Source organism: Ciona robusta, chromosome 2 (assembly GCF_009617815.1).
Source record: "Ciona robusta chromosome 2, ASM961781v2".
Lineage (NCBI taxonomy): Eukaryota > Metazoa > Chordata > Ascidiacea > Phlebobranchia > Cionidae > Ciona > Ciona robusta.
In genome coordinates this window covers 2245172-2260828 of record NC_143236.1, presented here as the reverse complement: position 1 = coordinate 2260828, position 15657 = coordinate 2245172, and the positions used below count along the sequence as shown (strand labels likewise).

Sequence of the window (15657 nt, the reverse complement as noted above, 5' to 3'; positions counted from 1 at the left end):
TCAGTGTTATTGTAAAACTCGCTTTAAAACCACACTGACCGTTTTGACAAAAATCGCCGGAGAATTGATTTCCACAAGAACATTTTACGTTCGTTCCATCCATGAAACAAGTTCCACCGTTTTTACATGGTGTAGATTCGCAAAGGTCTGTATATTTACATTGAGAAATTAATATCTTTACTTACCGTTTATTAGTTTTTACCTACTAGATACTTCACAAGTGTCACCAAAGAATCCGGGCTTACAAATACATTTGTAATATATGCTTCCGTCGTCAACGCATAAAAATCCGTTTCTATGGCAGTACCAACACGACGTTAACACGGTGTTTTTATCTGTACATGTTCAAAGAAGGGTAAGTAACTTAAGATGGCTTTAAATTTATCGTCTGCAGTTTAGTTTTTTTGTAAACCCGTTGCGCCCAAATTAACCCAGCTACAGTGTATAGTCAGTATATGCAAATCTGACTTTCACTTGTAACTTCTTAAGATTTAAAATAGTTAGTAAGACATCTGCAGCTCGAAAGCTTCAGGCCAATTTGTATACAATTTAAGCTCGATTCAATCGCTATACGTACCAATTTTCAAACCATGAACTAGTGTTGTTAAAAGCAAAGTTATATAGAAAATGCGCATTGCTGTTTATATTTGCGACCCGGGTCAACTGTATCTATACCCGAAGTAGAAATTGATTTACTTGTCATACTATGACCACAGGATATCTAAATCATTACAAACCGGTGTGGATGGCTTATACACTGCTAATGAATTTATTTTTTCATACGTGTACTATGATGCTTTCCTTATGACGCAGCTTAAATAGTTATTTTATATTTTATACCCTACGGTTAAGGATAACTGACGATTGTAAATCGTTATTTATAGTCACACCCGTGCTTATTGTTGTTTTTAACCGTTTAATGACGTCTATAAGAACGTATAGACATAGACTGCGCAGCATATATATGTCAGCACACGTTAAATACATATAATTCAGTGTTAAACATACAAAACTAACAGACTTTAAATCATTTTTGTTTGTTTGTTTATTTCAAGTTTCGTGAAATGAATATACTTGTCCATATTTTATTAAACCGACAAGCAAAATCTTTGCACTATTTTATATAGCGCAAACGCTGACTATTTTTTAAATGGTTATTATACTGCAAAAATATATCGAAATTAACCACTGACACCATCTCGTTGTACACGTATCTCCAGCAGAATATTTCAGTCCTATCGGGTTTATACTGGCGCATTATATCACGGCTCTGCGCGTCTGTAGGCAATTTCATAAATATGCTGATCATCTGTGCGATTTCCAGGGTGGTTGTCGTTTGGTTTTATAGGGCACACATATTCCGATTTTTTTTCTGGTTCGTTGCTAGTTTCTGGTTCATCTAGAAATGTGTAAGTTTGTATATAGTAGGGTAGGGGAGATCGGACATTTTTATCCCACCTTATCTAAATATCTTGATCGTGTTTTAAACAATTAACAACGGTCTGTTGGAGTTGTAAAGATACGTTTTTATAATTCTTTGAATGTTCTTTGTTTACTACCAAATGGACGAGAAAATAGAATGAAAATTTGTCCCATCTCCCCCATCATATACTATATATTATATTGTATGTTTTATACAGCACAAATATACACAACAAACCTATAAAACCCGGATCGATTTCAAGTTGTGACAACTTTGTGCTCTGTAACCTTTTTATTCTGTATAAAAAAGCCCAATTAATTACCTATAGATACATCCTGTAAATTACATAGTAGTGGGGTAAGATGGGATACCGTTAGCATTTCAATTTTCTGATCGTGTTTTAAACAATTAAAAATACCCCTTTAAAGTCATGGAGCTATTAGACTGTAAATCCTGTAAATGTTTTTTTCTTTACTTCCAAATGAGACGATACAAGAGAGTAACATGTCCCATCTTACTCCATATCTCTGCTATATATTTTTTACATTTACGTACGTACCTTATACCCATCCATATAATCGAGAGTATACAAATTGCGGAAATCGCTATGGCCACCATGGACAGGGGTGCTATCCAGCTAGGGAATTCTAACAAGTTCTCTGTGATTTGCGTATAAAATTTAATGAATGCTGTTGATTATAGAATGGCAAAAAATACATACGTTGTGCTGCTTTGTCGCAGTTATATCCACCGAAGCCATCTAAACAAGAGCAGATATAATGGTTTGGAAGTTTAGTACATGTTCCATCGTTTTGACAGGGCGAACTCGAACACGAATCTGGTATGTAGCATGAAATTATGGTATCTTGAATATGTGTATAATTTTTCATTCATATCCCACGAACCTTTTTCACAGTTGGTGCCAGTGAACCCAAACACACAGGAGCATGTGTAGTTATTCCCAACCATGCTACATGTCCCCCCGTTATTACAGGGTGCAGTTGTACATTGATCTATATAATTTACCAACAAATAGTAAATTCTAATGACCAATATCTTTAAAGTACCTATTACTAACCAGTAACGTCACATTTACTTCCTATAAAGCCGGGTTTGCAGTTGCATTGATATTCTCCCATGCCTTTCATGCATGTACCACCATTAAAGCATGGGTTTGGCGCACAAATATCTGCGAAAATTGTAGACGTTGTTTTATTATCAATTTACCGTTTATAATTTAAAGTATTATTTACACAAACCTTTCGTACAAATGTAATATTTGAGGTCGTAGCACACGTCATCGACCCATCCTCCTTTAATGTTAGAGTGGCCATCTAATGATGGGTAAGGCGTCATTGCAATACACATTTTACTTGCTGTGTTTCCGTTTGGTTCAATTCCAACCCAATTCTTATACTCGTTTGGACTAGGCGGTTGCGACGCAAGTATCGTACGATCCCACCAATACCACGTCGTCGATGCAGCTGGCCTGTATCCTCCAATCCAATAACCTACTGCCCATGGCCCTCTCCACAAAGACTTGTTTATGGAAGAATTTAGGTATGGTGTAATGAATGCTTGTAATTTTGCATCCCTGACTATAACTAGATCGTTGTTGTCTTTTTGGCAAGCAAGGCGCGCTTGATCAAATGTTTTCCTCTCTTGGTAGAATAACAATTGATTCTCACCATAATCTACCGTGCGCACTAAAATAATTTCGTAAGATTGGCTATATCACAACATTATTAAATTATAGCAATAATACTCACCTTGCCCTAACACTATATGAGCGAAAGACAAGACAAATACGACAGCAGATAGTAAACCCATCTAGCTGTACTTTAATGAAGATGGATAGCTTTGCAGTTTGAATGACTTGTTTACTTGCTGACAGTAAAACTAAGAAAGTGAATTCTTTTAAACCGTTTCAATCATTAATCACCGTCTGACGTCTATTATACGATGAATGTGCACACTTTCGCAAAGAAGATTTCAGATGAATCATGAAAGAATCTTAAAAAACGTTAATGCAAAGCGCGCAACTAAAGAGTCGCAATGTTCTATGATTTCATTTTCGTGTTTCTTGGCATATATTTCTTGGCATATAGTTCTGGCGATGACTGATGCGCTTTCATTCTGTATTTCTTCTTAATGAAAATACTTTGTGTTTTTATCGTGACGTCATATAGAAACAAAATAAATTTGGCGCCGTTTTTGGACAAAAAAAAACATTTAAAAACTCTCATTGAATAAAAGTACTTATGACCAATGATTGTGTCAATGCGTGCTCTCTTTTTTTACTTTGTTTTGTCCGCGCAAAATACACTGTGGTGAAAAATATGACGTCGATGAGTATGACGTCATAACACAAGTTTTTGTTGGTGTAGTATAGCTGTATACTGTATAGGTATTCTGTAGTAAAGTTTAATCGGTTTCTTGCTTAAACTTGACTGTTTTTTACTGTTTATTTATGTTCATGTTCCGTTATTTCCAATATATCTCTTGTCACAGTGATACTAGCCTATTGTAAATTTAATATGACTACCTACGTTTCCAGGTATCTTATATATTTGGTAAGCTAGATTAATAAAAAACAGTTTCGTTTCAAGTACGAAGGTAGCAGGATACGATTCTTTGATAACCTTGAATATAGATGACTGATGTCCGCCTCCGGTCCTGTGCATAGTCTTTGGTCAAGCATTGTTGCTGTGCTTGGTCGTGCATTTCCAAACCTTGTTCATTATCAGAAGCTTACCACCAACTCCCCAGCAGCTGGCATGCAAGGAAAGTTCCGAAGCTCTGTATGGGACCCTCCTCTTATTGTGTCACAAATGATAACAATGCAGTGTATTTATTACACAACACTGGGCCTAGTATCAGCTTTGGTCATGCTCGTTATTCACAACCAACCTTCCCTCCATTATGTATTTGATACAGACGTTTTTCATATCAGTGCGAAAGTGAACCAATTGGTTTTGGTGTCGCATCTTTTGAACTCTTTACTTGGAGCTGTTGCACTTTGGTATGTTGTACAGCGTGCTAAACAGTGTTTGGACTTTGCATGTACTTTGCACTTGTTTCATTTTATGTGTTGCTGGATTTACACGGGCCACTTTCCAACGAGTTTAATGTGGTGGCTTGTCCAGCTTCTGTGTATTATTCTTATGGTTGTAACAGGAGAATATCTGTGCTTCAAATCGGACATGAAAGACATTCCATTGGTTGGCAGCAAAGCTGATGTATAGCATAAATGCCAGCTTGCACATGTTTATTGCATTGTTTTATCTTTTTAACAAGGCTGATGTGCATTATGTTTGAGCATGTTTGTCAACTCAACCTCCCATTTACAGAGTGCATGTTTCTTCTGTGAACCCTTGGGTTGTTTTCTTCAGTGTTATATTTATTTAATTCATAAACCCTACAAATTGAATCCAGTAAAGATTGCGATTCCTCCAGATAGATATAATTCATTATAGAAATAGTATACATTAAACAAGATAATGATATTTTGTTGTTCGTTCTTCATGTAGATTTAGCATATTGTCGTTAAAGTCATTAATATAACTGTATTAATAGTCGGTATTGGTATAATAGTACAAAATGGACTTGAAAATCTGGAACTTTTTTAAATTTTCGTTTAATCTTGTCATTTTTCTGTCACATGTGTTTTTTAAACTTGATGTATTTTTACTGTTTAAATAAAATTGTATGAGTCTTCTATTTTTATTTATGATGATCTTCCAGCCTTAGTTGTAGTTTCGATTGTTATTAACATGGGAGTAACTGGATTATGGAAACTTTTAGAAGGAAATGGAAGACAAGTTGAACTTCATACATTGGAGGGAAAGATTTTAGCTGTAGGTGTGTTTAACTCTAATTTGTAGTTTGCCTGTCATATAAAAAATATATATGAAAGCTTTTTGTTTTTGTGCTTTTATTTATTTATATACACATTGCTTTTAAGTTTAACTGCTCTAACATAGCAGTAAAGAGTGAAAGAAATCATTAGGAAGCTGTGTTTACTGTCTATGTACTTTTTTTACAAATTTTTAGTTTAAATATCTAAGATTTTTATCCGCTTAACAGATATCAGCATATGGCTGAACATGGCAATCAAGGGAATGAGAGGTCAATCTGCCAACAATGCGCATTTAATAACGTTATTTCACAGGTTAGTACGTTAAGAAAAATTTGAGAATCATACAAATAGTGTTTGGTTTGGTTCCACCTACTGGTGTTAATATCTACTTTCACAGAATATGTAAGTTGCTTTACTTTGGCATTAAACCTGTCTTTGTATTTGATGGTGGTGCCCCTGCATTGAAGCAACGCACGTTAAAAGAACGTAGACAGAAGAAAGATATGAACATTAGACAAAGTAAAAATGCTTCAGAGAAGGTTCTTCAGAATTACCTAAAGCGCCAAGTCTTGCAACTTGCTATTAAATCCAAAGATGGGGAAAAAGTGTAAGTCAGTGCTGTATTACCTGTGGTTGAATTTAGAAAATAGAATACATGTGATGTGACTGCCTAGTACCCACCATACACTGCTACACTGAAGAAAAAAAATGTTTACTAAAAAAAACTCATTTCGGTTGTTTATTCAAAAACCTTTTCCTTAGATCTTCTAGTTCTGATAGAGCAACAGATTCAAACAATGAAACTGCGATAGATACATCCGAACTACTTCCACCAAAAGGTAACTTGACAATGATTGTTCTATTATATGTGGGCAAGGTCAAACAGTGATGTATGCTTCGTTTGGGGACTTGAGATTTAGGCTGGAGTTGGGGTTGTTGTTATAATTTAAACTGTAATTATAATTTTTTTTTTCCGCAAAGTACATACAAAGCAGTTTATTTAAATATAGATAATATGTATATATATATACAAAAGATTTGTATATTCAAGATATGTATATTGTATTAATAAGTATTATATAAAATAGTATGAAGTTAAAATTTCTATTTTTTTAATGTAGTCATTGTAGCAGTACCTTTTTAGACCAGAAATTGGTTTATAATTTGATGCTATGCTTGTGTGGTTAAAAGAAACTCTAGTTTGATTTGAAATTGCCACAAAAAACTTAACAATAATTAATACCATTACAATTGTAGTTTTAACTTGTTTACTAAATCATTAATAAACTACTTTGGTATTCAGGAAAATATTTAAAGCCAGATGAAGATATTTTTCATCTTCCTCCAATGAAGGAAGGGTTAGAGATGGAGGAATCAGATGAGGAGAGAGAGGAACAATGGAAGCAAAGATCACAAACACGAGATGTTGTGTATGGGTCAGCCATGCAGGTAAATTTGAAATATTTTAGCTTGTATATATAGTACTGTGGAGTAAGATGGAATTCTGTTAGTACCTAAATCCTATATTTCAATCTGTTAGTATCTAAGTAATAAGTCCCATTAGGGTAATCATAACAAGATTTTTTAGATTTCCAAGTTGATTATACAATTTTGTAATTTTTCTTTGTTTACCACATGTGGATTTAGAAAAGTAAATGAACCCATAGCCCAAGTCTCACTGTAACCTATCCTGAAATTTAAATAATAAAAGAAATGGGCCTACTGTACTAAAACTAGATTACAACTGTTAATTATGAGTGTTAATTATGGTTCTGTATATAAACTAAACTAAACAGGTAGATTAGTTATGCTGTAAAGTGTTAATAACAGGGGGGTGACTTCTCAGTTGTCAATAAAAAATCTATGAAATTTATTAAGAACTCATTTAAAAAGCTCATTATTCTCAAAGGGTGACTTCCATGAAATGATGCAGATTGATGTAAACTCGGATGACTTTCAATCCATGCCATCAGACATCAAACATGAGCTTCTCATGGACATCCAGGAGATTAGGAAGAGAAGACGAACACAGCTGGAGGCGATGCCAGATAAATCGGATTCCTTTTCGAACTATCAGCTCAGTGGTATGCCCAACTTTTATTCTTTATGTGTATGCACTGTACATTTACTTAGACTCAAAGGGAATGTAAGATTTTTGATAGAAAAACTTTGAGGTTTTGGTGCAGTCGCCTAATACTCAGTGTTTTATTACTGTATTGTGTAGAACAAAAAAATGTTGTTTATTTTGGTAGCTTTCACTATTAATTAATGTTTAATATTTGGCTGCAAAAGATTGGGAAGTACTGGTACAGAGAATAGAGTATTTCCACATCATAATTTATTTGGTTTTTACTGATTGTCAATTCGATAAACAGGGTCCCTTTAAATAGTGCATGTCCGCTAAGTCCGCTAAGTCCGCTAAGTCCGCTAAGTCCGCTAAGTCCGCTAAGTCCACTAAGTTCACTTAGTCCACTAAGTCCACTAAGTCCACTAAGTCCACTAAGTCCACTAAGTCCACTAAGTCCACTAAGTCCACTAAGTCCACTAAGTCCACTAAGTCCACTAAGTCCACTAAGTCCACTAAGTCCACTAAGTCCGCTAAGTCCACTAAGTCCACGTCTGCAATATTGACTATGTCCGCTATTTCCACGTCTGTAATATTCTTGTCTAAGATGTCCAGTAGTAAGCTCGCTTGGTCGTGATATATGATTTATGTGTTATCCAAGTCAAAATGATTTTATTTTGTCTGCTTGGTCACACTAACAAAATTCAGAAAAGTTTACAAAGGCAAAACAATGAGAATTAACGGTAAAACGACAGTCGTTAAAACACGGTTAAAACGGGCTCACGGTTAAAACGGAAGTACAAAAGGGCACATTTAAGTAACATTTAGAAAAACGGTAAGGATAATGTCAGTCTGCAGTTTATATTATGTCTATGATCAATTTAGCCCCATTTGATGTGCGTTATACGATTTCTATGAGCGACATGAAATAACTCATGTTTATATACGGACCGGGGTTTATATCACAGAAATAAAAAGTGGACTTAGCGGACTTAGCGAACTTAGCGGACTTAGTGGACTTAGTGGACTTAGTGGACTTAGTGGACTTAGTGGACTTAGTGGACTTAGCGGACTTAGCGGACTTAGCGGACTTAGCGGACTTAGCGGACTTAGCGGACTTAGCGGACATGCACTAATTAAAGGGACCGCGATAAACATGCCACAAAAAGAATTGTATTAAATTGCTTTATCAGCGCACAATTTTTGTACAAGTTAGACCACTTTTATTTCCAGGGCTTCTGGCAAAACGAAAACTGACCACTCAGATTCGTGGAATTGAAAATCAAATGAAGCGTGAACATACATCGGCGAACACACATGGCTATCAAGGAGATGTGGAGATAAGTCAGATCAGTTCGGACAACAAGATGCACTATGTTCTACTAAGAGGCCTTAAAAAACGAAAGGTGAAGTTAACCAGTGAAATTATGGTTTTATTTTCGTTTATTAGAATTAAGCTTCCATAATTTAGGTATGCTTTTTTACATTGTAAAATATTTTTATAGGCAGAAGTGGAAAAAGAGGAAAAGTATGAAGAAATGAATTCTTTGAAAAATAACTTGGAATTTAAATCTGATAGTTTACCTTCATTCAGTGAAGGAATAGATATTGTTAAATCAAACACAGAAAGTACAGTATCTGTGCGTGATGACTCAGTAAAAACTATAAATATCAGCAGTGATGATTCAGCAGATTTGCTTTCTTCAAATGTTGAGTTGGTGGAAAATAAAATATCTAAGAAAACTGAAAATAAAATATCTGAGCAAAATGATCGCATAGTCGAATCCAGTGTGTCACCAAAGAAACCAAAGGTAGAGAATTCCTTGGTGTCACCACCTCAATCAATAATGTTACCAATAGAGACCACTACTAAGGAAATATTGAACAGTTCAAGTGAATTTGGGAAAGACAACATAATTAAAGAAGAGGCCACGAATAATACTGTCATAACACAACAGGAACCTACATTAGAAGTGGAAAAATTAGAAAAACCTGAAATTGTTCAGCCTTCTGCAGTTACAAATATAAATCAGTTTGTCAAATCTTTAACTGCTGCATCTGCGGAAAAAGTGGTCGGTCAAGAAGTTATCTGTGAAAATGAGATTGCTCCTGCTGCTAAAGTGGATGTTAGTAAAGAAGAGCTGCTGAAGAAAAATGAAGATTTAGATGAAAGTGATGATGATTTTGTGGAAGTGGTCGATAGACAAGGAGTAGTGTTGGAAGATGAAGAGCAGAGTGTGGAGGTGACTCCCATTACACAACAAAGGTAATAGTGGGGGGGGGAATGTTGCTGGAACTTTATATTATAAATACCCAATGTAATTTGGGCCAATTGGTTTTTACTTTATGGTGCATGTTTACTTGGGCTAGTTGTTTGGCCATAGGTTTGAAATAATGGCAGTAAAAGTTCGAAATAATGTCACTATGTCAGTGATATAAATACCTGGATAGTTTGTTCATTAGTGGCACCGAACCTTCTATACGTTTTGAATTGTTTAAAAAATCCAGTTTAGAAGAGTTGCCTCCTGCTGCTAATCCTTGGGTTGGGATGCAAAAAAAAGATATTAATGAACTTGAAGAGAAATTGGATGCAGAAGATGCTGCTCTTCTTGAGAAGATCAAATCTGCATCACGAGCAGCAAGAGAAGTATCGGATGTTGCAACGATGGAATGTCAGGAGTTACTTCGATTGTTTGGAATTCCATTTGTCCTCAGTCCACAAGTGAGTACTGTATCACAAAGTTGAGTGCTCTACATTCTGTTCTTCTGTAACAGATTAAAATTATGACTATGGTTACCCCATTATATTCCACCAGTAACACTATAACTACCCATGGAACAAAATGTTTACTTAGTTCAAACCATTAATTTAATTCTTTGAGATTAATTACCCTTTCTAAAAAGAATGTATCCTGAAGTAATCTGACAATAATCATAAATCATTTAAAAGTAAAATGAAAAGTTCTTGTTGTAAAATTAAGGTAAAAGCTATTGGTAGCGCAAATAATTATCCCACTTGTATGGGCTACGACAAAACCTGTTTTTGTTTCTCAACATGCTATTGATACTTTTGTAGAAGTTTAGGTAGCACTGTAATGGAGCATAACATCTAACTTTGAATTATTCTGTTTCAGGAAGCTGAAGCCCAGTGTGCGTTTCTTGACATGAATGATTTAACTATGGGCACGATTACTGAGGATTCAGATGTTTGGTTGTTTGGTGGAAAGAACGTCTACAAAGATATGTTTGATCGAAAACGTGATCCAACATGTTACTCGCTGCTTGATATACAAGCAGAGCTTGGTCTTTTACGAAGTCACTTTATTAACATTGCTTTGTGTAGTGGAAGTGACTACACAGAAGGTATAGCATATATTTTGTTGTAGAATGTAAAGACATGTATGAAGGTTTACTTGTTTATCACAACTAAAACTGTTTTCTCACTACTACTAAACATGTTGGTAGAATAGCAGTGCAGAAGCTACAAATAATGGTCGTTTTTTGCCTTGATTTAGTTTTTAAACACATGATTTTTATAAAACAGGACTTGAAGGAGTAGGTCCAGTTAGAGCGTTGGAAATCATGAAGGAATTTCCTGGAGAAGGAATGGAAAGTTTGGTTAAATTTAAGCAATGGTGGGATGATGCACATGCACAGGTAACCAAACTTAAAATATCGACAAGTATAATATGATATGTTTAAGTTGATTTTTGTTGGCGTCCAAAACAGGTTTATCTATTGTTTAGTAATTTGCCTATGTTGTCATCTGCTGTTCTTCATAATATTTATTATTTAACAATATTTAATATATAGTAGGGTGGGGGAAGACGGGACACCTTTAGCACATAATATCTAAGTATCCTGATCGTGTTTAAAACAACTAACGGTGGTCTATGGGAGTCGTGAGGATATAGTTTTATAATTCTTTGAATGTTCTTCGTTTACTACTAAATGGGACGAGAAAATAGACCTAAAAGTGTCCCATCTTCCCCCACCCTACTGTATCTTGCACAGTTAAATAGCAAAATAGTTAGACCTCTAAAATTAATCAACCATTTAAATCCTTGAAAAGGTTAAACCACCAACTAGTGAAGCGAAAATCAAAACAGAACTTCGTCGGCTGAATGTTCCACAAAACTTCCCGTCAAAGTTGGTTGTTGAAGCTTACCTGAAACCCCGTGTTAATGAGTCAAAGGATAAGTTTGTGTGGGGAATGCCGGACCTCAGTGGTATCCGTGATTATCTTACCGAGAGACTACACTGGACAAGGTTTGTGTTTTATGTTGGATGAGGTAAAAATTATTTTGGATTTTTAATTTTTAGGAATAAAATTGATGAAGAGTTGCTGCCAGTTTTAAAAAAGTCTGCTGAGAGGGCAACAAGGAAACAAACTTATATAACAAGTTTTGCAATGAAAACGAATCCTTTGCCGAGAAAGCAAACAAAAAAAAGTAAACGAGTGATGCGAGCCCTCACACCTCTTGTAAAGTTTGAGGAAGAGGAGGAGAGCAAACCTCCCAAGAGAGGAAGAAAGAAGAAAATTGATGCAAAACCGGAACCAAAGACCAATTCTAAAGTGAATAATAGGAAACGTATTAGCAGAAAAACAACCAAACCCATCAGCCCCGAACCAGTTGTTGACTTGGGATTGTCGGAATCTTCATCTGACTCATCATAAATAACGACATATTATTACTGTGATTTTTTTTATTAATGAGCACTTTGACGAAATACAACTTTCCACTTGCAGTTGAATTAGTTTTGAATTAAAAGATCATGATTTGGTGTTTGCGCCAAGCTGATGAATGATTGATACATAATAGTTGTTGCATGTGAGCTGAATCAAGCATTCAAATATTTTGCGTGGTGGTTAATATGATCTTCCATGAATGTTGACATCAAGAAATAACTGTGATCATAACCCTGCAATGTAATTATTATAAAACAGATCCCATTGCACAGTTTATTTGGTCTTACCTCTTGAAATCGTAGATTCAACTTGATACCTGCATCTGCACAAACAATCTTAAAGTGGTCAGGTAAGAGTTCTCGTTGTAGAAACTGATCAGCTGTTCCCTGGTCAATGAGAATGTCAAGTGCTGGTCCTTTGTATTTCTTTCCAAGTTCACAGGCGTCGTATTCCTGGATTAACATATTAAATTAGACAGTTGTGGTGAGAAACAGCGGGACACTCTTGGTACAATTCAAATATCCTGAATATGTTTTAAACAATTAACAAAGTTCTATAAGAGTCGTGAGATTTAAGTTTTATAATCACTTGAAATTTTTTTTTCACTACCAATTGGAATGAGAAAAATAGAATGAAAAGGTGTACCATCGTTCCCCAACGGCACACCGTACTATATTATACTAAACACGATGCTTTTAATTACACATACAAGAAACAGCAGTTTTGAACTTTAAGTGTTTTAACTTTACAAGACTTACTTTATGTGCTTCTTTGTCACTGCCTAAGTATCCACCAAGAGCTTTTTGACCCCATGGACATTGCATTGGATTGACAATTGGGGCAAATGCAGAAACTGACTAAAATTATAATACATGTTACGATGTTAATGCTTGTAAATACACAAAACACAGTAGATTGTGATTTTCTAAATTTTACACATTCAATGTCAATACCTTGTATTTACCAGGTTCTTTTAATGCACAGACAAGAGCTCCATGGCCACCCATGCTGTTAAAATAGAATTCCAATAAATTATGAACTAATGCACTGATACTGTGGGACAAAGGTCAAAATATGTTACTTTTATCTAAGTAATAAACTTAAAAATTAACTCCATATTATTGTAGCAAAACTACCTGTGACCAAATATTGACATTTTGTCGCCATCAACTTTATCTCCAAAGTTTGCGCTGATCACTTGAGGAAGCTGGTAAGTAAAAACTGCATTATTACATTAGTTGTATGTTGATATTAGTGCAGCTTATTTATGCTCCCATGGCAGTGTTGTTTCACACACCTTATGCCGCTTGTGGGTAGTTATTTTTAGGGAATTTGTTTAATGAATTGATGACATTTAGTAGTGACCACTAGGCAACTTCCAGTAATATCTTGCCAAAAGACACAAACAACCACGATGGTATCAGCAACAAGCGTCCAACTCCAAATCTTTGGGTCAGACATTGGTGTCCTAATCGATTTTTGTTAAAAACAAAGTGATAGGTTGGTAAACAGATATTGGTGCAAGTTTTCAAATTACTTTAACATCTCTATCTTTAACAGTAAATATAACTAGGAGCCTAATACTTAGTAAATTATTAACATCGTGCAAAATGTTCTCCTCAAGGAACTGCCAGTTATAACTTCTAAATATAAATAAATGAAAACCTTACAAACTAAAATTTACAGAAATGAATTTCAGTTTAGAAAACTTCAATTCACATACAAACCTCCTTGGTAACATAAGCATACATTCTGTAATTGGTTTTCCATTTTTCCTCCGTAGCATTAACATAAAAACCTGCTCCCGATCCAAAATCATATCCATCATCTTCACCCTCAATATTGCATCCACCTGGAATGCAGAACATTAGTGCAACAAGTTTACAGTGTAAACAAAAATATAATTTAAATGATTTTAAACTTGTATAGACCATTTCAATTGCTGAAAACTTTTTTCATGTTGAAACACCATTGCTATGAGTATTCATTTACACTTAACAAATCATTTATATTTTAATAAGAACCTTTATATAAAAGTATATTTAACACTTGTAAGCGATTGGTGGTGATAGGTTAAAAATAGGGTTATACAGAAGCCTATAGAATAGCATTGTAAAATTAAAACAGCATTGCAGAAAGTCATTGTAAATTACAATGACTGATGTATCTTAAACAACATTGGTGTCGAATTTAAATATTAGAGTGGTGTAAAACATTTTCTATAAAATTATAAGAAGTTTAACATACGAGGACTTGTGTCTGGTGTGATTATTACAAGACCCTGCTTGGCTGCAGGTCCTTGTGTACCTCCCTTGTTCACAACATTTTGTTCGGTGCATGTCAATCCTGATAAGTAATATAGGGCGGGACATTTCTTTGATTCAGCCTGCAACAGACGTTTAAGTTTTGTAAAACATTTAAAATAGAACCCGTATTTAGGTGTATTTATCTTGGGACACACATGCAAATAAAATAGTAAAGATGTAAGTAACTAATATTATATTATACGTTACTTAAAATCTTTCACATTTGTGTTGTAATAGGACATAATATTGAGTACAATAATAATATCACTACAGCATAATGTACATTTGTAGGCATTTTATTCTGCGTATATCAACCATATTTCTACACTATATTGTACATAAAAACCAGAACAAAATTCTGTACACAAAACTACCCAGAACAAATTATGTACACCTAAATAATGATAATACTGCATGTAAATGTATTCTCGACAAAAACCAACTAAATCACCTGTGGTGGAAAGTAAACCCCAAACCTCATTGTGCATTTACATTCCTCACTTTCGTGTTCGTAAACTTTTTGCCATCCACCAAACGAGCGGTTGCTAGCTACTTCTTTGACCGACATATTAACAAATATATTATCAAATAAAATGGTATAGTCAGTATTTTGTGATATTAGGAGATCTGTAGAACATATTCTAATGTGAGGTAGGATAGAAAGAATATTCATTTGTCCATGAAACACGGTTATTTTAAAGTTTCTTTTAATGATCCAGTGTAGTGTATTTAGGTGCGGTAATAAAATATCTGCTTACTTATTAAACGCAATCACTGAAATTAGTATTAACACTATATCACTATTAACGGAATAAGATACACAAGTACATTTCATACAGTAATGAAATGCAAATTATTATTAAAATATTTAACAGCAAAGAAATATAAAATTGCTCTTTAAAACACAATAAGGTCATTCCATGAACAATCTAATGTAAAAAATTGACAGGATTATAAAAATCCTGTTGCAGCATTGCTTCATAAAGTTTATGCACTATTTGCTAAGGGAAATCCCCTAATCAAACACTGTCTGGCATAAAGATCTAAGCAGGAAAAAATATTTTTCTTTTATCAGCAAGCTAAGCACTGTTATCATGATTCACAATGTTAGTGTATGCCATTAAGCAGTTTGTTAAAATTATGTCTATATTCAAACATTATATTACCATGTATGTTTGTATCATATACACAGCTCGTTAAATACATAGTGTACAGTGCAACCAATACAACAGACTGCATCGACAAATGCAAGCTATGATTGAAAATACAGGACAATACATTAGCAATCACAACATTAAGAAAAAATAAAGAGAT

The 15657-nt window shown here is 34.6% G+C and overlaps 4 protein-coding genes and 1 long non-coding RNA gene across 9 annotated transcripts; 2 read left to right on the top strand and 3 right to left on the bottom strand.

Annotated features, from left to right (window-relative positions):
- Window positions 1–28: 28 nt before the first annotated feature.
- LOC149739998 (uncharacterized) lies at window positions 29–681 on the bottom strand. The gene is made up of 3 exons (XR_016384343.1): window positions 578–681; window positions 207–335; window positions 29–147 (listed from the first exon to the last, which is right to left on the bottom strand). It is a non-coding gene; the product is annotated as an uncharacterized LOC149739998 (long non-coding RNA).
- A 346-nt stretch (window positions 682–1027) lies between these two features.
- Window positions 1028–3331, bottom strand: LOC149739997 (uncharacterized). Of its 2 annotated transcripts, XM_089871426.1 has the most exons (8): window positions 3193–3331; window positions 2683–3129; window positions 2502–2612; window positions 2329–2436; window positions 2145–2261; window positions 1983–2082; window positions 1661–1719; window positions 1028–1399 (listed from the first exon to the last, which is right to left on the bottom strand). In XM_089871426.1, exons 1-8 carry the CDS (start codon window positions 3251–3253, stop codon window positions 1263–1265), a joined length of 1140 nt encoding a protein of 379 aa, XP_089727552.1. In that variant the 5' UTR covers window positions 3254–3331; the 3' UTR covers window positions 1028–1262. The 2 variants fall into 2 exon arrangements, with proteins under 2 accessions (XP_089727552.1, XP_089727553.1); XM_089871427.1 differs by lacking the exon at window positions 2329–2436.
- Window positions 3332–4083: 752 nt separating this feature from the next.
- On the top strand, window positions 4084–5167 carry LOC149739996 (protein SYS1 homolog). Its single transcript, XM_089871470.1, has one exon. The coding sequence runs from the start codon at window positions 4084–4086 to the stop codon at window positions 4666–4668; it is 585 nt and encodes a 194-aa protein (XP_089727596.1). The 3' UTR covers window positions 4669–5167.
- On the top strand, window positions 5139–12096 carry LOC149739995 (DNA excision repair protein ERCC-5-like). 4 transcript variants are annotated; one of them, XM_089871364.1, is made up of 13 exons: window positions 5139–5280; window positions 5510–5594; window positions 5680–5889; window positions 6045–6121; window positions 6586–6731; window positions 7192–7366; window positions 8581–8753; window positions 8853–9613; window positions 9856–10069; window positions 10482–10710; window positions 10892–11004; window positions 11420–11616; window positions 11671–12096. In XM_089871364.1, the coding sequence occupies exons 2-13, from the start codon at window positions 5530–5532 to the stop codon at window positions 12023–12025; spliced, it is 2715 nt and encodes a 904-aa protein (XP_089727490.1). In that variant the 5' UTR covers window positions 5139–5280; window positions 5510–5529; the 3' UTR covers window positions 12026–12096. The 4 variants fall into 4 exon arrangements, with proteins under 4 accessions (XP_089727490.1, XP_089727492.1, XP_089727489.1 ...); XM_089871363.1 differs by having other exon boundaries at window positions 5149–5284; XM_089871366.1 differs by lacking the exon at window positions 5680–5889.
- Window positions 12037–15016, bottom strand: LOC149739994 (S-formylglutathione hydrolase-like). Its single transcript, XM_089871450.1, has 8 exons — window positions 14795–15016; window positions 14285–14423; window positions 13765–13889; window positions 13174–13244; window positions 12991–13045; window positions 12796–12894; window positions 12325–12489; window positions 12037–12270 (listed from the first exon to the last, which is right to left on the bottom strand). The coding sequence occupies exons 1-8, from the start codon at window positions 15014–15016 to the stop codon at window positions 12190–12192; spliced, it is 957 nt and encodes a 318-aa protein (XP_089727576.1). The 3' UTR covers window positions 12037–12189.
- Between the last annotated feature and the right edge of the window lie 641 nt (window positions 15017–15657).